The following is a 23,455-nucleotide window of genomic DNA, read 5'->3' on the forward strand; positions in this document are numbered from 1 at the left end:
TGAAAAACTCAACTGTTTATTTCCATCAAAGTAAAAAAAGAAAAAGCCGCTCATGCATAGTTACGCTTGACAGATACACATCCTCTGATTTCGACCGCAAGGCGTTCTTCCACCGCAGTCAAAAGCGATATCAATGGAACCACCCAAGAGGGAGCCATTTCGGAGGCGAAGACAACGCGCAATCGTGTAAGGCATCTCGATGTAAGTGCAGGGTACGATGACACGCGTGTTATCGAGGCATGCAACACGTTCGTCCTCCGAAGCACAAAACCCCGATGGAGAGAAGCGAGGGGACACGGTAACAAAGGCCACGACAAAGCACTTTTTGCAAGCCGTAGAGTTCTCCTATGAAAAGTTTCGGTGCAGGAGTGATAACACTGGTCGTAGCACGAGGCCTTGAAAATGAGTCAGCGATGGTATACACTCGTTATTTCCATTTGCTTTGTCTTTTTCTGTTTGCATAGCACCCGGCTCACAATGTCCTTGCACTGAGCCGACGTTTTACCGGTAGCCTCGATAAGTGCACAGATCAGAGAGTCTCGGCCCGCGAGCGTGCTGAATGCCTCCATGGACTCCCTGTCCACTGAAATACCCCGAGCGTGTTTCACAGCTCGACTGAGGAGGCACCTGTTCCGCCACAGCAAGCTCCACAAATCTTGCACGTCTTCTTTATTTGGCACGGTGTCGAACGAGAAATCGGTGAGGACGTTGTTGCCTCTAATACCCTGGACGAATCTGGCCAAAGGTATGTCACGCATATGAAGGCTCCGAAACCTAATACAGTGAAGCGTGTCGTTGGTATTTAGCACCGCCTTCAAAGCGTTGGCGACGCCGACGGTACCCAAACTACAAGAAAAACAAGCGTAGCATACAGTAGAATTTCGCGCCAAAGCATTCAGAATAACTCGCACGATGTTGTTGGCGCCGGTCAACTCGCGTAGCTCTAGCTTCTTGAGCGCATTGGTCGAGACCAGTAACTTGGCAATGGCTTCTGCGAAGCCCTGCTCATCGGAGTGCATATTCCCAACAACTAGCTCGTTGAGAAAGGTTAAACTGGACGCAGTGGCGAAAAGGGCGCGAACACCGCCAATGGTTGCTTGGCGAGTCCAGCACAGCTTAATCGCCCTGGCGCGTAACGGGTGCTCCCTGCTCACGCTGCTCAAGCAGCTGCTCATCCGTTCGAGTCCCCAGGTATTCCACGTCACTTCCAAGCGCCCGCAAAGCTTGTTGAAGTCGCAGACGTCCGCAGGCAGACACCATTCTTCGGGCAAGGCCACAATCCCCAAGCTAACCCTCTCGACGCACTCATTCAGCGAGAGAGCTCTAGCAAACGTATCTACTGCGCGGTCGGTGAGTTGGCTCTGCTCCAACCACAGTGCCTTCAACGACCTGTTCACTGTTAGGGCTTCGGCCAATGCATGCGCGCCGAAGTCTCCTACGCAGCTACCAGAGAAGTCCACTTCTTCTAAAGTCACGTTCTCGCGGAGCAACTCTGCGAACGCCATGGCAGCAGCGTCGCCGAGTTCCAGGCGTGTCAATTTCAGGACCCTGAGGTGCCGGTTCTCGGCGAACCTGTAGATGTGTTCAATTGTCAACGGAAAATCACCCAAGGCGGCGTCGCTGAGGCAGAGTTCTTCGAGGGTATCGTTGCGCGCCAAGCAAAGCAAGACTTCGCCGACGAGCTCCCCTGTCACCCCTGACAGCGATACGCTCCTCAGGGTAGTGTTTGTCTGCAGAAGAGACGGGATTTCAGGGAAGCATCTTACTCTGCCGTTTACGGCAAGCGAAGCAAGACCTGCGCATTTCCGCACGGCGCGTGAAAGCCTGTGGGCAACCTTCTTACTCTGTGGGCAGGTACCGAGGACCAAAGTACGCAGGCGGCCACTCTTCAGTACTGCTACAACGCCACCCACGGTTGCGTAGTTTAGAGTCACTCCACCCAGGTCCAGTACTTCCAGATTGACCATGGACTCAAGCACAAACGTCAAAACTGGTTGTGCCTGTGTTCTCTCCGCCACGCTGCCTATGCTGAGCCTGAGACACACCACGCTGGATCCGCGTCGCAGTGCCCCAGCGACGACAGTTGGCGCACAAAGACAAAGGACTGTGTCGAACTCCAGGTGAACCGTTCGCACACAGCGGTGGTAGCATAAGAGCCAGTGCACAAGAAAAGCTGCGTCAGACAGTGCTGCATCAGGAAGCTCGGCTCTGCGTCTCGCCACTAAAGTGACCAGTGACAGTACACCCGGTTTGTCCTCGCGCAGTTCCAAAGAGGCATTCAGGAGCACGCTGTTAAGAACGACCACATTCGATCCAATCCAGCAGTCCGGCAGATCGTCGCTTTCCGTCTTTCCGCAAGGCAGGAGCAGGTTAGCGCCGCTGGTCTTCAACTTCGCCAGGAAACGGTGCAACGCTGACAGTTTCCACTGCACGTCGAGGCAGGGGCTCGCTTCCGCATACTTTCTTATCTCTGATTCCGGAATGGGACATCGTGCGGCCATTGTAGATGCACTGCAAATAGAAACGAAAAACTGCGATGAGGACACGTTTCCAAGTGTTACAATTTTAGACTACATAATGTAATGGCTACATTCCAATTATCTTCCTTTTCACGCTTCTCGAGTAGTCAGGGTAGCGCTCCGCGTGTACACCCGTGAACAAAAGTATACGGACCAGGGATTGCGCGATAAAACAATTTTTTTCCTGTGTCTGTGAATGCAACTTGAAAGTAAAGATTGCAGTCCAAACTTCGCATTACAAATTTTCTAATGCACTCGTCAGTTTCCATTTATGCGTGTTAATTACGAAGATATCCTGTTTTTTCGGCGACCCTGTGGTACGTATACTTTTGCTCACGGGTGCACGCTATCACCCCGATCGATCTGTAAGAGTGTGCGACTACTCCAAATTTCAAACAATGAATTCGAAGACCGTATAAAATAGTATCCTATTCGATACGGCCTTCGAATAAATACGAATATTTTTCGAATATTCCACAACGTCAATTGTCTGCCATTAAACATAATATTGGAGCAATAGCTTGATAAATTTCATGGGAACTTACGTAGTGAATCGGGCTACGTAGTTCAGAGAGCCAGACTTTACCGTGTATACAGTGATCAGTCGCGCTCTCTGAAGAGTCCTAAGCATGCGAAATACATTTTATTAGTTCCTAACGCTCAATTTGTGCTGTTAATAAACAACGCTTCATAACGTGTCATGTAATGACAGAAACTTCCTAACGTTATGAATACTATAGGATGTAGACATTTTATATTGATTTTGAAAACGGTTGTTCATTATTCCAAGATATTTTATTTTACGCACCTTTGAGAGTCTATTCGATTTGGTCTAAATTACCATTCGTATACTCCCAGTCGTATAAGCGCTAAAACAAAGTGCTAAAAGGATCGAGCAAAAATAATCTTTACACCAGTCTCGCTCATTTTTATCTTAAACCACAGCCGTTCGCGAACGCACATGAAGACATTCATGCATTCCGTTATTCGTCAAAGGACAATGATGCACCTTTAATACACAGAATCAAAGGAATACCAAACCGAACCGAACACAGCTCTGTGGATATAGGAGGCACGGCACAGCACACTTCTGTGGGAAGGGGCTCTCCTGTGTTCTCGGCATGTCACTTGCAATAGCAAATCTTAGACGAGGTTCAGTTATTTAATTTCAGTTATTCATATTATGTATTACACATTTACAAAATTCAATATCCAGCCCGCTCAAGCACCGAAGCTTCAGCGCGGGATTGAGAAGCCCACTCGCCCTGAGTGAAAGAAAAAGTTACGCAAGTCACGTATAAAAAGTTTCTCGATTGTTTGTCATCTTGTCTGGTCCGGTACAGCTATCCGCATGGGAAGCAACAGGACCCCGAGCCCCCAGAACTGACGTTTGCCGGCAGCGGCAGCCGTTGTCGTCCTGTCGCGCCGACAGCGCATGAGCGGCTCGCGCGCTGAGGCAAAGCCACCCCTCAGCGACGCGAAGTGTGTTTGGCTGCAAAAAAAAGGCGAAGCGAACGCACAGTGAGCGCTACGCTCGATCGCCTCGGATGAAGGGCAGCGTTTTTAGAGCGCAACTCTTAAGCGCCCGTTCCTGCGTTGAGCGTCGGCGTGCCTCGGCGTAACCGAGCGAACGATCACAGCGAAAGATGAAAGGCAACGCGGAGGGCAGCGGGAGTTGAAAGAAGAGATCACGAGGAGGAAAGTGGAGGAAAGGGCTGCAGTGAAAGCATGACGCGTAAAGCGGAGGAGGAGAGTGTGGCGAAAGGGTGAGCAAAGTAGAGTGCCGCACGAGACTACGAAATGGCGCCATAGCATTCGTAGTCTGATCGTATGCGAAACGCGAATTGTGTAGTACTTTCTGGAAGTCATGTGACTACACTGGAACCTTCGACGAGTCATGTACAATAGCCGACGCGCTTGACCCGCAGATCAGATTTTCGACGATCGCCGACTCTGCTCGCCGCTATGGTTGTGCTTGAGTGCTACTTGTTTAGCAACGCTTCGCTCCGTTTGCAACGTGCCGCGCGAGACAGATTGTCCGCGCCAACCAGTGTACACTCTATAAGAAAAGTTTACACCCTTTGAGTCGTATCTTGCCACACAACAATAAACGTCACCTGTCTTGTCCGCATTGCCTTTCTTTAACGCTACGGGCCCGGTACTTCCCAGTAACTAACGGCATGCGCGTTATCAGCATGACATAGCATTCCTGACAGGAATGTAGCGGGCGCGGCGTTTTCAAGAAAGGAAACGCAAGCAAGGCAGATGACAATTATTGTTGTGTGGTAGATTTACACCCCAAAGGGTGCAAACTTTTTACACTCTTAAAACGGTGGCACCCTTTGGGATGTATATTTGTCCCACAACAATAATCATCATCTGCCTTGCTTTCGTTTCCTTTCCTGAAAACTCGGCGCTCGCTACTTTCCTGTCGAGAATGCTGCGTCACACTGATAAGGCGCATGCCGTTCGTGACTGGAAAGTACCGGGCTCGCAGCGTTAAAGAAAAAAAAAACGCGGGCAGCACGGATCACGATTATTGTTGTGGGACAAGATACGCCCCAAAGGGTGTAAATTTCTCTAAGAGTGAAGATATGTCCCAAAGGGTGTAAATTTTTCTAAGAGTGTAGAGTGTTGACCCTTTTCGTGGAGCAGTTTGTTCTAGAGAAACGAGATGGCACTTTCGGCGGCGCACCGCATGTCGCCTCAGCGACAGCGCACGAATACGAAACCGTTGCCGCTTCCACCTTGCTTCTGTGCGATCAGCTGTCGGAAGTGCAACTAGGTTTTCGCTAACGCACTGTGCTCCATTCATGCGAGATTGAATCATGTGGATTGAAGACGTGTGCAGTAGTTGGCTGCAGAAATAGTAACTGGTATATTAAAGAATGGAATGAACCTGCGTAGCCAAGTTCGCGGACCGTTGCTGCAATTGTCCCTACGTGTTACCAGCACTTCGAGATGTACGGCTTTCTTCGAGGATACAGAAATTTGCTCATTCACCGGCGTTGTATTACTAACCTTCACAGAAAGTGATTCGGCTCCGGAACGTCGGCAAGCGTGACTGCCGCTCGTTAAACAACTACAAAGAGAGTCGTGCCCCTTCCTGTCATATCACGTTTCGCGCACTGTGTCTACACCCATCTACCCCAACTGGCACGGAATCTTACGCCCACTCTGTCGCCAACTATAGTCAACAAGTGAATGGGGAGCACACCTCAATAAATGCGCACAATATACGCAAAATAGAGAGTATTAGAATAGGGGCCCAAATAGTCTAGGGCCCCAAAGAGCTTTGTAGGTGTTAGCGTTGGGGCACGCAGGAGTGAAGTGCTTTAGAATAGGGCTTTGCGTTTGCGGATAGCGTCTTGCGCTGACAGCGGCACTACGGCGTCAAAAAAAAGCTATTAGAAATAATTAAATAAAATATACCATTTTGTGATAAGAATACTACTTTTGACTTTCGTGTATTCGCGTTTAATTACAATTTAGAGGTTATTCTGTAAGAAGCAAACAATTAGTTGCCCTTAGTATTGAGCAACCAACTTTACGTGCCTTCACCAGCCAAGCTGAGCCGTGTTAGGCCTACGAGCCATAAGATCCACAATCAAATTCGAAATCAGCGGCGTCTAATGAGTCAATCATCATAACACACGCTAGTTGAGAGAAAGCGATAACCGCAGTCACTTCTACTAGCTCGTGAACTTCACGCGTTACCACAAATCGAACTCAGTTTGGTGCTAGGTCAAATCCGTCGCTTTGATGGGTGCCACCATGTTTGTTTACGCAAATCTTTTGGGGCAATTTTTGGGGCTCCCGCTAAATCAGTGAAATTGCGTGCCCAATGCGAAACCTAAATACAGTTTGCGTCTCGCGCATGCGCACTGGCTTCGATGCTATTTCTTTGGGGCCACAAAACGTTTGGGGCCCCTATTCTAAAACCCTCTAATGACGGACTACACCGATAGCGCACGAACGGTCGAAGCTGAATGTTTCCTAACCGCCCACAAGAGTAAGCGAGTTAAATATATATTTGCCACAATGTATTAGAATGTACAATGTTTCAAGCCTTGCGCGAAGCAAGAACAAATCTATTGAAACTGAGCACACCCGCGAGCAATCAGGCAGAAATAATCAGATAGTAACCGCACCAAGGAAACTTACTGAATCAGAAACGTGACAAGCCGCAGCTTCAAAATATTTGCCAAGAACGAAGAGCAAAACACAATAATCCTGGTTCAATTCATGAACGGCAACTTTGGATAGCTTGGAATACATGTTTAGCCTCGCTTTTAAAACAAGCACCATATACGCTGCTCGCCCGTTTTTAACATGGCTTAATCAGCAATTTTGCGTGTTCGCTGAAGCTGTGGCCAAAGCTTCGTGAAGTCCAACCAGTCACCGTCTACGATATCTCCCGAAACAGAGGTTTGCTAAGCCGCACTGGCGTCACTCACACCCACTGTAAACGCGCAGGCAACCGGGAGGCAGTTGAGGTAAGCGACAGACTTGTCAACACGCGATCAAACATGGCAGCGCCCACGGGATCGCCGCGAAAAGGGTCAATAGAGCTGTGCTCAAATTTTGCATAAGGAAGTATCGTAATAGTCGGTGAATTTTTTTTCATTCACTGCAAGCATGAGCATAGTACGACCGCATTATAAGCACCCTAGCGTTATTACTGAGATGATGTGCGTTTGCACAGGTCTGAGCGGAACGGAGAGTGAACATCAAGCTAACGCTGTATACTGTAGGGCAATTTTTTTTATTACCTACACCGGCTACATGAGTGATAGCCAGTCGTCTTTTTCTTTCTTTTTTACTTGGTGTAGGAAAGTGTAGCTCCACCCACCCAAACGAAGCCTTTTATATCTGTAGCGTAGCATGAAAGCTACTTTCTACAGTGCGGTTTCGATGAGTGTAGGCAGCAGACAACAAGACATCAGGCTGGCGTTGCGAACGCGTGGCGCCATTTTGTCTGATACCATCGGCGCTGATATAGCGACGATAGTGAATGTTCGCTGCAAAGGTGGTAGCGAAGTGCCGGCGTGCCCATGTGTCACTCAGGAAGGTGGGGTAATTTTCTAAGACAAGATTAACTTTTGGGTGAACTGCGCGAAGACGGGACAAGGAAGGAAACAAGCACGAGCGCAGACCAGCAACATATGATTTATTTGAAAGTACACAGAGCGTATATACTGACGCGAATGCGCACGTGGTTACTCGAGGGTTACTCAAAGGAGGTCACTCGAGGGTTACTCGTGTTAACCAAGGTAGTCAAGCTCGTTACCTGTCTGATCGATTGATGGGATGCGGCCGCAATTGTCCCTTCGGTGGATTGCGTGGGCCTCAAGTATCTCACGCGTGAGGCGATTCTTGCATGTCTTCAATATGGTCATCATCGTCATCATCATCCTGGTTACGCCCACTGCAGGGCAAAGGCTTCTCCCATACTTCTCCAACTACACCGGTCATGTACTAATTGCGGTCATGTCGTCCCTGCAAACTTCTTAATCTCATCCGCCCACCTAACTTTCTACCGCACCCTGCTACGCTTCCCTTCCCTTGGAATCCAGTCCGTAACCCTTCATGACAATCGGTTATCTTCCCTCCTCATTACATGTCCTGTCCATGCCCATTTCTTTATCTTGATTTCAACTAAGATGTCATTAACTCGCGTTTTTTCCCTCACCCAATCTGCTCTTTTCTTATCCCTTAACGTTACACCTATCATTCTTCTTTCCATAGCTCGTTGCGTCATCCTCAATTTGAGTAGAACCCTTTTCGTAAGCCTCCAGGTTTCTGCCCCGTAGGTGAGTACTGGTAAGACACAGCTATTATACACTTTTCTCTTGAGGGATAGTGGCAACCTGCTGTTCATGACCTGAAAATGCCTGCCAAACGCACCCCAGCCCATTCTTATTCTTCTGATTATTTCTGTCTCATGATTCGGATCCGCCGTCACTAATTCCCTAAGTAGATGTATTCCCTTACGACTTCCAGTGCCTCGCTGCCTATTGTAAATTTCTGTTCTTTTCCGTGACTGTTAAACATTACTTTAGTTTTCTGCAGATTAATTTTTAGACCCACTCTTCTGCTTTGCCTCTCCAGGTCAGTGAGCATGCATTGTATTTGGTCCCCTGAGTTACTAAGCAAGGCAATATCATCAGCGAATCGCAAGTTACTAAGGTATTCGCCATTAACTCTTGTCCCCAATTCTTCCCAATCCAGGTCTCTGAATACCTCCTGTAACTTTGGGGCTCGTGGAGGAGTGTTCACTGTGCCCAACGTGCCATAAGGTTACTTTTGAACTTTCTAAGTGAGACTGGTTTAGACGATCGCCTCTAGAAGCTTTGAGACGTGCAGTCAGTGCGAAATGTGTTTGCGCAATAACTTTTTGTGACAAGATTACTTGTTCTATGGACAAGATTACTCTTACGTGTATTGCGTCTACAGTGCGCATCCGCATATTGGACAACGTGTATATAGTATCTCATTGTACCATAACATATTCACCCGCCACTTACCTTTCCCTGTATTTCCCACTTCCCCTTTCCCCAATGAGGAGTAGCAGGCTAGAGACACGCTCTCCAGGCCGACCACTCCTCCTTTCTCTTCATTAAAATCTACTCCTCCTCCTCCTGTAAACACGCTGTGAATAGCATTGGAGAAATCGTATCTCCCTGCCTGACGCCTTTCTTTATTGGGATTTTGTTGCTTTCTTTATGAAGGACTACGGTGGCTGTGGAGCCGCTATCGATATCTTTCAGTATTTTTACATACGGCTCGTCTACACCCTGATTCCGCAATGCCACCATGACTGCTGAGGTTTCGACTGAACCAAACGCTTTCTCGTGATCAATGAAAGCTGTATATAAGGGTTGGTTATATTCCGCACATTTCTCTATCACCTGATTGATAGTGTGAATAAGGTCTATTGTTGAGTAGCCTTTACGGAATCCTGCCTGGTCCTTTGGTTGACAGAAGTCTATGGTGTTTCTGATTCTATTTGCAATTACCTTAGCAAATACTTTGTAGGCAACGGACAGTAAGCTGATCCGTCTATAATTTTTCACATCTTTGGCGTCCCCTTTCTTATGGATTAGGATTATGTTAGCGTTCTTCCAAGATTCCGATACGCTCGAGGTCATGAGGCATTGTGTATATAGGGTGGCCAGTCTTCCTAGAACAATGTTCACACCATCCTTCAACAAATATGCTGTTACCTGATCCTCCCCAACTGCCTTCCCGCTTTGCATAGCTCCCAAGGCTTTCTTTCCTTCTTCCGGCGTTACTTGTGGGATTTGAAATTCCTCTATTCTCTCTCAACTTATCGTCGTGGGTGCTACTGGTACTGTATAAATAATCACAGAATAAGACAGAAACAGACAGAAAATAAGACAGAAATAATCAGAAGAATAAGAATGGGCTGGGGTGCGTTTGGCAGGCATTCTCAGATCATGAACAGCAGGTTGCCATTATCCCTCAGAAGAAAAGTGTATAATAGCTGTGTCTTACCAGTACTCACCTACGGGGCAGAAACCTGGAGGCTTACGAAAAGGGTTCTACTCAAATTGATACCGACGCAACGAGCTATGGAAAGAAGAATGATATGTGTAACGTTAAGGGATAAGAAAAGAGTAGATTGGGTGAGGGAACAAACGCGAGTTAATGACATCTTAGTTGAAATCAAGAAAAAGAAATGGGCATGGGCAGGACATGTAATGAGGAGGGAAGATAACCGATGGTCATTAAGGGTTACGGTCTGGATTCCAAGGGAAGAGAAGCGTAGCAGGGGACGGCAGAAAGTTAGGTGGGCGGATGAGATTAAGAAATTTGCAGGGACGGCATGGCCACAATTAGTCTATGACCGGTGTTGTTGGAGAAATATCGGAGAGGCCTTTGCCCTGCAGTGGGCGTAACCAGGCTGATGATGATGATGATGAAATCTCTATAGAACTCCTCAGCCACTTGAACTATCTCATCCATATTAGGAAAGATATTGCCCGCTTTGTTTCTTAACGCATACATCTGATTCTTGCCAATTCCTAGTTTCTTCTTCACTGTTTTTTCTTAGGCTGCCTCCGTTCCTGAGAGCATGTTCAATTCTATCCATAGTATACTTCCTTATGTCAGCTGTCTTACGCTTGTTGATTAGCTTCGAAAGTTCTGCCAGTTCTATTCTAGCTGTAGGGTTAGACGCTTTCATACATTGGCGTTTCTTGATTAGATCTTTCGTCTCCTGCGATAGCTTACTGGTATTCTGTTTAACGGAGTTACCACCAACTTCTATTGCACACTCGTTAATGATGCCCATAAGACTGTCGTTCGTTGTTTCGACACTAAGGTCCTCTTCCTCAATTAAAGCCGAATACCGGTTCTGTAGCTTGACCTGGAATTCCTCTGTTTTCCCTCTTACCGCAAACTCATTGATCGGCTTCCTTACCGCTAACTCATTGAGCGGCTTCTTATGTACCAGTTTCTTCCGTTCCCTCCTCAAGTCTAGGGTAATTCGAGGTCTTACCATCCGATGGTCACCGCAGCGCACCTTGCCGAGCACGTCCACATCTTGAATGATGCCAGGGTTAGCGCACAGTATAAAGTCTATTTCATTTCTAGTCTCGGCATTCGGGCTATTCCACGTCCACTTTCGGCTATCCCGCTTGCGGAAGAAGGAATTCATTATCCTCATATTATTCTGTTCTGCGAAGTCTACTAATAACTCTTCCTTGTTATTCCTAGTGCCTATGCCATATTCCCCCACTGACTTGTCTCCAACCTGCTTCTTGCCTACCTTGGCATTGAAGTCGTCCATCAGTATAGTGCATTTTGTTTTGACTTTACCCATGACTTTACTTCCTTGGCCGGCTCTGAGCGAGCATGAATGCTCTCTGCGGCGGTCATTACCACAAAGCCCCGTCTGACCGATATACGAAAGACCACATGACAGGCGGACGTTTCACACAACATGGCTGCCACAATCCGCGAATTTTTTTACATGTTTTTCTTACACCTTTGGGTCGTCGCATTGTCTCGGTTGCCCAACCAGAATTAACGTACTAGTTCGTTGGGCGCCGAGAAAAGAGCACGCGCTCCGGCCCTTCCAACAATTTTCTTGATGCGATGTGAAATCTTATGAATCTGGCATGACAGTCATCTTCCGCTTGTCATTGATGATAGAGCGCACTGTTGGTCCAGTATGCTTTCTTGGACAAGCTCTTCGGCAATGCTGCGCACCAAGATTCCGGGAAACCTGCTGATCGTAGCCAGCAAACTTGCGACTTGAAACTGTTCCCCGTTTGACGCACATATGACCTTTTTACGATCTTTGTGTGCGTTAAAAGAAATAACATGTTGATAGTCTGCGCTCGTGTTTGCTTCCATCCTTGTCCCGTCTTCGCGCAGTTCGCCCAAAAGTTAATACGCACCAAAAAAAAAATCATTTTACTCACGGATGGTGCAGGCTGTTTCAGATTCCGCACGGTATTATACGCATTGAGAAGTTGTCTTCGTGCACTGTGAATTCACGATGTATTTAGGTGCGGTTTGTGTAGATTTGTTAAGGAAAGGAAACTCGTACATTAGCATTTATTTTCAGGCAAGTGCATGTACGCAGCCAGTAAGTGCGAAGTCAGGCGAAGTGCTGAGTCAGGCGCTTCCCTTGCGCTGATGCAAAAGAGGGCACTCACCGTTTTCTGATTGGCTACATACAGCCCAGCCTGCCAAGTGCAGCACACGACGTCATAGCCTCTGTCCCGCATTACACTCATCTACACGATTATGCACGAAGTGCATAATCGTGTAGATGCACCCCTTGGCCCCTTGCACCCGGGCCAGTGGGGGAGGCGGGGGGTGTCATTTGCCTGAAGACAGCCGTCTTTTCGCCAGCTTGACTAGGCGCAAATGGCAAAGAATGCTCCGGTATCCAGTCGCCCGAGCTCATGTACCCGATGCGTTGCACCGCAGAATTGTCGGCTGCAGCTCTATCAACACCCCACGAAATAATTGCACGAATGTGTGGGCTAAAAAATTTTATTCGCACAATGGTCGCTAAACTACTCGTCTTAGCGGAACGTCTCTTGTGGGGTGCGCTCGTGCCATGTGTTCATTCTGGGGGCAGGCGTCGCTAAACATAGTCAGGCGTTGTAAGGCGTTGAGGCTTTTGGTCACTCTTCCGTTCAGAACGCGCAGCGAACAAAGTCACCAGCAAGAGCGCGTTCAACCAGCGTGCCCGGCGCTCGCGTTTACGGCGAAGCGTTCGTTGAGAGCGACGTTGCATAAGTGCGGCCGTCAAACGTCGCGAATGCGCTTCTCTGGATCGTCTTCAGACTCGGTGCGGCAGAAGAGTTTGGCGGCGTATGACTCTACAGGCTGTATATAGTCGCGGGCGCCGCGATGTTCCCCTCTCCCACTCGCTCCGATGAAGCCGCTACGAAACCTGCCCTTATGTTTCACGTTTGCCTTCCTACCCTCGAAAGTTTCAGAACGCTGTTGTTATTGCGTGACTTCATGTTACAAGTACAGTGTCTGTGTAAGCTGCACAGAATTTTACAAAAAAAAACATGAATTTCGTAACGATATTTCCCGATATTCGGTGAAGATATATGTGTCTTTGTGATTACTAGGAACTCGGTAGCGTAATAAATACAGCAGATAAGTAATAACCATATCCTTAATAATTCCTTAGTTAGTACTTCTAGAGGAAGCATTCAATTCCAAGAATTGAGTACTTAAAGTCATATTATTAACTCAACAAAAGCTTCTTAAACAACATCATTTTGGGTGCTACAACCTACAGTACTTTGGCACTGCAAGCGGCGCCCAATATGGCAGCAGGGAAATAAATATAAAATAGTGGACCAGTGACATAGGTCCCTCAACCCTCTCCTTTGCGAGTGCAAACCAACAGGTTTCGCTGGCACGGGCTTCATCGCGGTCTTCTTTTTTGATGGTGACGCCGAGAATCGACGCGAAGCGTGCTCTATTCCGTTCCCAATATTTTGGTGGTACCGCAGCTCGGATAATCACGTTTGTCCGTATAGCAGCAAATAAAAACAAGGCTTTATTGATTATATTGGAGAGAACTCGTAATTGTCATAGCATTGGCGCCCGCGCAGCCGGGAGGAAGGTGGCGTTTTCCGTTGTTCTAATATGGTGGGGAGATCAGCCTCGAGACACAATTTAATTTTCGTTTTCGTTCAGGGCTGTCCATGGGCACAGCCAAAATACTGCGGGCCATAGTACCTACGACGATTTTTGTGAAGTTGTTTTTGGGCAAGGTATGAATGCCTGCCTTCAATTTTGCAAATGCAATGTTGCCGCTAAAAGTGGTAATTAAAACTTCATAAAATTTTTTTTTACTTGTGACGTGACCCGTTTTTGCTACGATGCCGCATTTGTATTGGTTGCCAAGTCTCACAGTCTGACAGAAGATGTGGATATGCGCTTATCACAAGTTATCAGTGCAGCACCCTGTGTTAGTTGGCGAAGAAAGAACTGTGTGTATAGGCCTCGAGCTCCAGCACTGGAAAAGCTGGCGCTTCCGTCGGCGTGACGTGCTATTAGGGATCACGTGGACATAGCGGCCGCGTCGGAGGCTTCGGAGCGTCGAAGCGAGCTGAAAACAAGTGTTTAAATTCCCTCGTACGCTGCGGTCCTCATTTAGTGGCGAGATTTTCCCGCTTCGAGTGTCTCCTTTAGAACGCTTGAAAGTACTACAATAGGTAGTGGCTGCCTTTGAAGGCGCGCAACAGGGTAGGCTACTGCTCGGTGCCGCAATGCCGGACCTACGCAACGGAGCCCGGTGTCAGCCTTATTCATATGTGGCCGCAGGACAAGAAGCTGCGTGAAGCTTGGCTCGCGAAACATAAAACAGGCAAACAGTCATCGGCTAGAACTCGGGTATGCAGCAAGCACAGACATGAGGAAGATTTCTGCTACGGCGCCGGGTCTGCGATGTTCGAAAAACGCGCACTGAGAAGCTCGCCCGAGTCCGCATGCCCGACTAATGTCATGAAGGTTTAGTCTATGAACTTCTCGATGCTATAGATACTGGCAAGTTCACTGGAGTGGAAAGGGAGCGGTAAGAAGCACATTTAAAAAAAAAAGCATGGCATACGGTCATGTTTGCGTTATGAAATAATGCACAGCATCACAAAAAAAAAGAAGCAGCGGGAAATCGCACGCTGAGAACACCGAAAAACATATAGTGCGTCGCAACTCGAGAAATAATATTGAAACGTCCAAGGATTTAGAAAAAAAAAAAAGATTCAACGGTCGCGACGGCTCATCACAGTCCCTGTAGGCGTCGTAGTCTCTACTATGAAATTATTTTTGAAATGCTGTGAAACCCGGAAATTGTCGATATCCTCGCCTTCCTCGACTACAGCCGGGGGCGTGACAGAAGACCTGTGGGCCCCGGGTGCTAGATGACCTAGCTACGCCACTGCGCTTGACGCAGTGGAATGGCACCCGAATTTTTTTCGCTTGTACATGACGACAGACGCCGGCCTTTTCGCTCAATGAGCCATTTGTCGTTTTCGCATCAAGACATGGCGGCCGCCTATAGGCTCTGGTCTATACCATCAAGCCCTTCATCGCTACCGCTAGCCAAAGTTTCGCTGCTGCCCTATAATTGTTGTGCGACTGCATGCTTCCCGCAAGTTCAGCCAGCGACGTTTGTGAAACAAGAAATAGCTGTTGCTCGAATGCGCCGGTATATCTTCCCTCCGTGTGGAGTGCTTTGGTTCATTTAGAAGAGTTGTGAATTGGGCTAGTTGGTGCGTGCTCATTTTTCTTGCGCTAAATACTGTAAGACGCAACAGGGACGAAACGAACACTGGATTTGAAGTGGACACGAGGTGACACAGGTGAGCGCTCTGCTGCTGTGTCACATTATTGACAGCTTTAGCAGAGCGTTTGCTTACGCTCCGCTCCGCACACATTTCACGCGCACCGGTGGATGCTTAGAGTGCATTCCCTTATCTAACAAGTGCGTCTCCCAGAGGCGCCAGTGACGCAGCTTGGCCGTCAAATGATTAGGAAAGCAACTCGACGCACCGTGACGCTCCGCTAAATCGCGTTCGTAGCGGAACGCGGGAAGCGTACTCTACGATCCGCTGCCGCCATGTGCGTTGTGCGCACGCGCATCAATGTTCTCTGTATAGTGTTCTGCTGAGCGGCTGTGTGCAAACTGGTATGATGCGCCGGTCTAAGCGGAGCGGACCGTAAACGCTTCGGTAAAACTGTCATCATCATCACCACCATCACCATATTTTCTGTTCACTGCAGGACGAAGGCCTCTCCCTGCGATCTCCAATTAGCCTTGTCCTGCACCAACCGATTGCAACTAGCGCCCGCGAATTTGTTAATTTCATCGCTCCACCTAGTCTTATGCCGCCCTCGACTGCATTTCCCATCTCTTGGTACCCATTCTGTAACCCAAATGCTGCAACGGTTATCATACCTGCGCATTACATAACGTGCAAAGCTCCATTTTTATGCGAAGCATATTACGAGAGCTCAACCCAGCTCCTCAGGCGCGGCGGTGTCGCCTTCAATGCCACGTGACACCGTGACGTCACGACAGAGGAGAAGTGGCTTTGGCTCAACTCTTGCAAGATGGGTTGGGTGGGAATCGAACCAGGGTCTCCGTAGTGTGAGACGGAGACGCTACCACTGAGCCACGAGTACGATGCTTCAAAGCGGTACAAAAGCGCCTCTAGTGAATGCGGTGTTGCCTTAGAAACGAGCTGTTTCTCAGGCGTGCGTCTCTTGCTCAGGCGCACATTTCGTTGCCGCGCCGAACGCTGCGTTGCTCGACGCTCACGGCGTCCAATGCGGGGCGCGTAGTCGCTGCGCCGTAGCCCATTGTCGTACACCCCTTGGCGGGTCGACGGGAACGCTGTCGCGTTCCACTCTTTAAGGCGAAGCAGAGTAACGCATGAGTTGTTTCTTCGTCTAGCCGAACCAAATATAGCCAAGCAACAGCAGTTCACCAGGCTAAACAGTGGTTCAACAACTAAAATAAAGGCTAGTATGCTTCGCATCCTGGGCTTAACCTTAGCTAAGCCACAGCCATTTTTTCCCTCTTAATGTTCAATAATGTTCATTATTATCTCAATATCGGCTATACCTGTTTGCTCTGCGATCCAAACCCCTCTCTTTCTGTCTCTTAACATTATGCCTACTAGCATTCTTCGTTCCATCACTCTTCGCGCGATCCTTAACTTGGTCTCAAGCTTCTTCGTCAATCTCCAAGTCTCTGCTCCATATGTCAGCACCGGTGAAGTGCACTGATTGTACACCTTCCTTTTCGACGGTAATGGTGAGCTTCCAGTCAGGAGCTGGCAATGTCTGCCGTATGCGATTCAACTGATTTTGATTCTATGAATTTCCTTCTCATGATCAGGGGTCCCTGTGATTAATTTGCCTAGGTAAACGTACTCCTTCACAGACTAGAGGCTGACTGGCGATCCTGAACTCTTGTTCTCTTTCCCGGCTATTCATCATTATCTTTGTCTTCTGCATATTAATCTTCAACGCCACTCTTATACTCTCTCTGTTTAGGTCTTCAATCATTTGTTGCAGCTCGTCTGCAGTGTTGCTGAATAGAACAATGTCATCGCCAAACCGAACGTTGCTGAGATATTCGCCGTCGATCCTTACTGCTAAGCCTTCCCAGTTTAAAAGCTTGAATATTCATTTCTTCCAACTACGCAGTGAATAGCATTGGAGAGGTTGTGTCTCCCTGTCTGACACCTTTCTTTACAGGTACACCTTTCTGCTTTTTTTTGTGTAGAATTAAGGTAGCTGTGGAATTTCTGTACATATTTTCCAGGGTATTTACGTAAGTGGTCTGTACTCCTTGATTGCGTAATGCCTCTATGACTGCTAGTATCTCTACTGAATCAAATGCCTTTTCGTAATATATGAAAGCCATATAGAGAGGCTTATTGTACTCTGCGGATTTCTCAATTGCCTGATTAATGACATGGATGTGATCCATTGTAAGCTAGGTATCCTTTCCTGAAGCCAACCCCTTCCCCTGGCTGACTAAAGTCCAGTGTTGCGCTTGTTCTATTGGATATTATTTTGGTAAATATATTAGATTATACTGGGAGTAAGTTAATGGGCCTATAATTTTTCAATTCTTTAACGTCTCCCTTTTCGTGGATTAGTATAATGTTTTCATTCTTCCAGTTTTCTGGGACCCTTGCAGTTGGCAGACACTTCGTATAAGGAGTCGCCAGTTTTGCAAGCATTATGTATCCTCCATATTTGATTAAATCAACTTGTTATTCCATCCTCTCCTGCCACTTTTCCCCGTTTTATACCTTGCAAGGCCCTTCTGACCTCATCTCTAGTTATAGGAGGAGTTTCTGTATAGTGTTCATTATTGTTTCGAATAGAGTACTCCTGAGTCCTCTGGGTACTGTACAGGTCAGCATAGAATTCTTCCGCTTCATTTACTATATCTTTGAAATTGCTGATGATATTACCCTGCTTATCTTTCAGTGCATACATCTTGGCTTGTGCTATGCCAAGTTTCCTTCTCACTGATTTCAGGCAGCGTCCGTTATTTACGGCTTCTTCAGTCTTTCTCACGTTATAGTTTCGAATATCCCTTATTTTCGCCTTGTTGATCAGTTTTGACAGTTCCGCGAATTATCTCTTGAGTTGGACACTTTCATACTTTGTCGTTTCGTTATTAGGTCCTTTGTTACTTGGAAGAGTTTGCCTACTGATTGCCTTGGTGCCTTGCCTCCTACTTCAATTGCTGCCTCTGAAGCCAGCCTGGTTACCGTTTCATTCATTACCTCTATGCAATCTTCACCTCTCTGTTCTAAGGCTACATATGTGCTTGCAAGCACCAGCCTGAATTTTTCTGCTTTTACCCTTACTGCCTCTAGGTTGACCTGTTTCTTCTTGACCAATTTTACTCTTTCTCGCTTCAAATTGAGGTAAATCCTATACCTCACTAACCTATGATCACTCCACTTTACCCTACGTATCACTTCTACATCCTGCACTATGCTGGGGTCGGCAGAAATTATGAAATCAATATCATTTCTTGTTTCACCATTAGGGCTTTTCCAGGTCCACTTTCCGTTGCTACGCTACCTGAAATTGGTGTTCATTATTCGGAGCTTATTCCTTTCTGCGAATTCTACCAGCATCCCTCCTCTAGCGTTCCTAGAAGCGACGCCGTAGTTTCCGATTGCTTGTTCCTTACTTTTGCATTGAAGTCGTCCATTACTACAGTATACTGTGTTTGCACTTTTCTCATCGCTAATTCAACGTCTTCATAAGACTGATCTACTTCATCATCATCGCGACTAGATGTTGGAGCGTAGGCTTGTACTACCTTTAATCTATGGCTCTTATTAAGTTGGATTACGACTATTGCTGTCCTCTCATTAATGCTGTAGAATTCGTAAATGTTGCGCGCTATGCCCCTATGGATTAGGAATCCTACCCCGTATTGCTTATCTCGGAGACCTCTATAGCAGAGGACATGGCCGTTAATCAGCAATGTATGAGCCTCACCAGTTCTAATCTCACTAAGGCCGATGATATTCCAAACAATGTTTGATAGTTCCTCAAAGAGTCCTGCTAAGCTAGCCTCACTCGACAGAGTTCGGCTGTTAAAGGTTGACAGGGCCAGTTTCCATTGATAATGGATGTACTGAAATGAAGACACTTTGGTTCGAAGTGGCCTTATTTGTTCTTTCGCGACGGGTGTTCCAAAGCAACACACAAAGCCAACATGAAACAGAGATGCACCTGCTGTAATACTGCTCACCAAATAAATATGGAAAAAGAAGCGGATTTGAAAAGGTGTTCAAAACTCGCGCGCTTTCGTAGAACGCTATGACAACGTTGGCTGTGACGGCCGGCGCGAGCCGATAAAGTTGTACAGCCGATAGCCAACACTCAAACCAAATTAGTAGAAAATGGAGACATTACAGAATGAGCTCGCGAATGAGCCTGCATCTAGGACCTAAGTGCACCTTGCAAGTAGCCCGCATGGTAGGCCGGAAGTGGCTCGCATGGTGGTTCCTTACCGTTTAGAACCATCCTGGATGTGACGGACGATGCGACTGCTCAGCCAAAAAAAAAAAAGAAAAAAAAGGGGGGGAGGGGGGGGGGGACTCTATGAATACAGTATCGCAGGGATGCGCGACTATAGAACGTTGCCTTCATGACACGACCGCTTCCGCTATACTTCATGGAATAAAGAACCAAATGTATACTTCACGAAAAGACCAGCAACACAACTGCGGCGCAATATAGCTACGCTGTGCTTGTGAGATGGTCAAGTTTCGGTTTTTGATTGATTCGCCAACGAAATGGTTCGGATCCAACCTGAAACAAAAGAACACGTCATTATTTTGTCTTGATTGACAATATTCCTGGTTTTGTGTTACTCGACACTGCCCTTACCGGCCTCTCTCTGAATCACTGTTTTTAGATTCTCTGAAGAAACTGGATACTGGGATGCCTGAAAAATCCCATACACTCTTGTGCTATAGAGGCTAGAAGGTTACCTTTCTAGGCTCTATACTTGTGCTTGCCGAAAAACGTAACAGCTATGGTGTACTGGAATAGGGTAGTGTCTCGTCCGGCGGCGAAACCGTGCTTCTTTTTGCGATGACGGCCGGGTGTGCTGGAGCACGGATGGATGTTATGAGCGTTGCCTATGAAACAGGGCGGTGGGTTGCGCCACCAAGCCCTTGCTATTATGCTGCTCAATGTCGGCCTAGGTTTAAAAAAAAGGAAAAAGCACGCCGGTCTACTGCAGCACCACCTGTCGCTGCAGCTCGGAGTCGTTGCTGTCAAGACCTCCGGGATTGGCAGTTATGGTTGTCGCGGAGGTCATGCGTGTACGTGCGGCACGCTGGTTGCTTGTTGTCGTTTTTCCTGCCGCGTTTGCACGCTCTTTATATGCACGGTAAGAGCTGCATTTCTAATTATCTCTGTGTGTATGTGCGTTTCTTCTGTGAAACCTGGCAACTGCCTTTCTGGCTGATGCAACATGAAAGGAATCCCATCAAACCCACCAGGCACAGTGCAGGTACTCCTTCCGGTCTTCTTATCGTCGTGTGATTCGAAATAATAATAAAAAAGACATATGCTTGCTTACCGAACGGAACGAGTAGACGTGTGTTTGTTTGTCTTCTGCAACCGAAACATTGAGCATACGATCAGGAACACTGCATGATCCGTGGTTGGAAACGTGCAAGCTTAGATGCCGTTTTGATATATCCGAACAGTTTGTTGTGTTTTTTTTTAATTACGGTAATTTCAATTGTTTTGAGAGCGTTTTATTCATAAATGCAGAAAGTTTTGCACATGTTCCAATTTCGCGCGCTAAGCACGCCGGTCGATCGCAGCGTCCCGTGGTGGCGTCATCGCAGAAGCGTCCCCGGTTCTGTTATTTTGCTGTATGGATGATACACTGTCCCATTTCAGTACGCCATACGTTTCATACGTAACAGCATAGAGAATTTTTGTACGAAACTCTATGCGTAACAGCGGCAGGGTTGCCACGTTTGGCGATTTCTCGCCAAATTGGCCACTTTTACAAGCTCCTGGCAACCGAAAATTGTCCTTGGTGACTTGGCTAGTTTCTGGCTACTTTTCGCGGTGGTAAATCGCACTTTTCCCGACGGCTCCCTCAAACGAGTTTCTCACTACATTACCTAGAGGGAAATCTGTCGCTGCTGCGCTGTGGTATGCATGGGAATGTCGATATATTGTGGATTCGGATTGGCATCGTTCTCGTAGAGACAGGACGCCTTGAAGACGCGCTCGGCAAGTACCGTTCCATCTGTCACAATGATTCATTTTCTACTAGAACAGCACGTGAAGAGTCGTTTTAGCTTTATTATTACGCGAAAACATGTTTTGTTTAACTATGAGAACTTGTTATTGTGTGTACGACTACATTTTACGTAAGAAGTATCAGCGGGCCGCTAAAGTTGGAGGACAGACGACAAGGTTTGCGCTCGCTTTGAAACAGTTGGTCGTCTGTTCTTGCTTTTCTTCGCTTGGTCATGCATCGTGGGTGAGTAAAGATGTAATATGCGTAAATGGAAACATCTTATGAAGATTTTACTTTGAGAACGCGTTATTTGCGTAGCCATATCCACGTTTTAGACGAAGCCTCTTACAACACCAGCCAACACGAGCCTCGCAGACACATATACCGTCATTCCCATGACGGCACGGTGCCCCCTTAAGAAACTCCCATAGACGGTGGCGCCAGATTACCCTCTAGGTGTTATAGTGAGAAACTCTACGCCTCAAACCAACAGCCCCAAAGGCCGCATCTTGAAAGCCATGCATTTGTGTATTGCAAGCTCCGGAAGCAAATTCGATAGCTGAGAATGTATCATATCCGCCGTATCAAGCCCAGCGCTCGACCGCTGCGCTACCATGCGCCGTTCGCGTGCACCACGTTTCTAGGTACTTTAGGTACTTTTTCCCCGACGCGACACTGCGAGCGCCCTAGATCTTTGTAGGTACTTGGCGAGGCTGGGGCGATGTTATGCCAGGGCGCACAATCTGCTCGCCCAAATACGCCGCCTAGGATATTTCGAAATAAGAGTTGCGTGCAGAAGCTGAAGTAACTCTGGACGAAATTTTTCAGACTGAGATAAGGGGATAAAGGGATGTTATAAGAAGTTGGTCGAGATGGTGTGCGAGGCGCTTCGATCTACAAAAATGGGATCATCTTGGGGCATGGGGGTTCTCGGACAACGAGCCGCATCATCGCTGCGCTCAAGCGTCCTTTCCTTCTTGACATCACTATCCCTCTTCCAGACGAAATAGCAAGGCGCTGCCGCTACACGCGACCCATATTAAGCTATCGCGCGACGTCCAGGAACAAAAAAAATAAAATAACTATCACGCAGGAACTCCCACAGGAGTTCCTGCGTGAGACTAAGTATGCGTAAGCATTATGCCCCTTGCTCATCTCCACGCAGCCCGGTGTCATTACTAATGTTATGAAACTTGATTAGGCCAGTACTAACGACAGCTGTGTGGCGACACAAACTGGTGCCAACGGCGGAGCAAGGAGCATTAATGACGCAAGCAAAGTACTGCAGGTTCCTCCGTGCTGCAGGTAAAGCACCAGGTGCGCTGATGACGTTCCGATCATTATAAGCTATTATTGCTTTTAGCGTCTTATCCATCCGCGCCGAACCATTACTGAACCGTGAACGTACTCAGGCGGCGGCTTCTTATGGCACTGCCGCGCGGGCCGCAGCTTGAAAGTGATCTGCGATGCCCACAAAGAGTGCCGACTGCTTATAGCTTCGCGCGCTGTGTTCTCGCCGCTTACGTGTTGAAGAAACGCGAGCGTCTGTAACTTGAAAGCGATCTGCGAAAGTGGCAGAGTGAGGCATTTGCCGAGAGCACCGTCAGCACTGTGTTTTCGCCACTTCGTTGGCGTTGAAGCGGGAGGCAGCGCAAAGGCAAATTCGCTCGCTGCTGCGGACGCTATCTCGAAAGCGGTCGTCTTATTACGGGACGGACGAAGGGACGTACGGTTTTCCCGTTGGGTAAGCATACAAACGCTTACGTATTCAAAACTGAAACTTACCTACAACGCCTAAACTCTGCGAATGCAGGCTGGCCAGAGTATCCTGCGCGCCCAGGCACAGCCAGGGACGCAAAACCAAATATACCTAGAAGGTTCTAGGGCGCGTGCCGTGGCGCTTCAGCGAAAAAGTACCAAGGGGCTTTAAAAGTACCTAGAAATGTGGTACCCGCAGGCGGCGCATGGCGGCGCAGCGGTAAAGCACTGGCTTGGGCGTAAATAGAAACCATGGTGTAAAAGAATACTATGCGATAATATTCTTACACCGTGATAGAAACGCGCGTCCGGGATTGTCATGGACGGATAATTCAACAAATTAAGCAGCTAT

General features: G+C 47.6%; 2 protein-coding genes across 2 annotated transcripts in view; one reads left to right on the forward strand and one right to left on the reverse strand.

The window, feature by feature from the left end:
- LOC135913589 (uncharacterized) lies at nucleotides 1–23,202 on the reverse strand. Its single transcript, XM_065446100.2, has 3 exons — nucleotides 23,131–23,202; nucleotides 19,586–19,621; nucleotides 1–2,511 (listed from the first exon to the last, which is right to left on the reverse strand). The coding sequence occupies exon 3, from the start codon at nucleotides 2,499–2,501 to the stop codon at nucleotides 408–410; it is 2,094 nt and encodes a 697-aa protein (XP_065302172.2). The 5' UTR covers nucleotides 2,502–2,511; nucleotides 19,586–19,621; nucleotides 23,131–23,202; the 3' UTR covers nucleotides 1–407.
- The window catches only part of LOC135913591 (uncharacterized), an 81,703-nt gene that overhangs the window by 27,835 nt on the left and 30,413 nt on the right, over nucleotides 1–23,455 (forward strand). The gene's annotated exons all lie outside the window — the stretch shown is intronic.

This window comes from Dermacentor albipictus, chromosome 4, assembly GCF_038994185.2.
Source record: "Dermacentor albipictus isolate Rhodes 1998 colony chromosome 4, USDA_Dalb.pri_finalv2, whole genome shotgun sequence".
In the NCBI taxonomy this organism is placed as follows: domain Eukaryota; kingdom Metazoa; phylum Arthropoda; class Arachnida; order Ixodida; family Ixodidae; genus Dermacentor; species Dermacentor albipictus.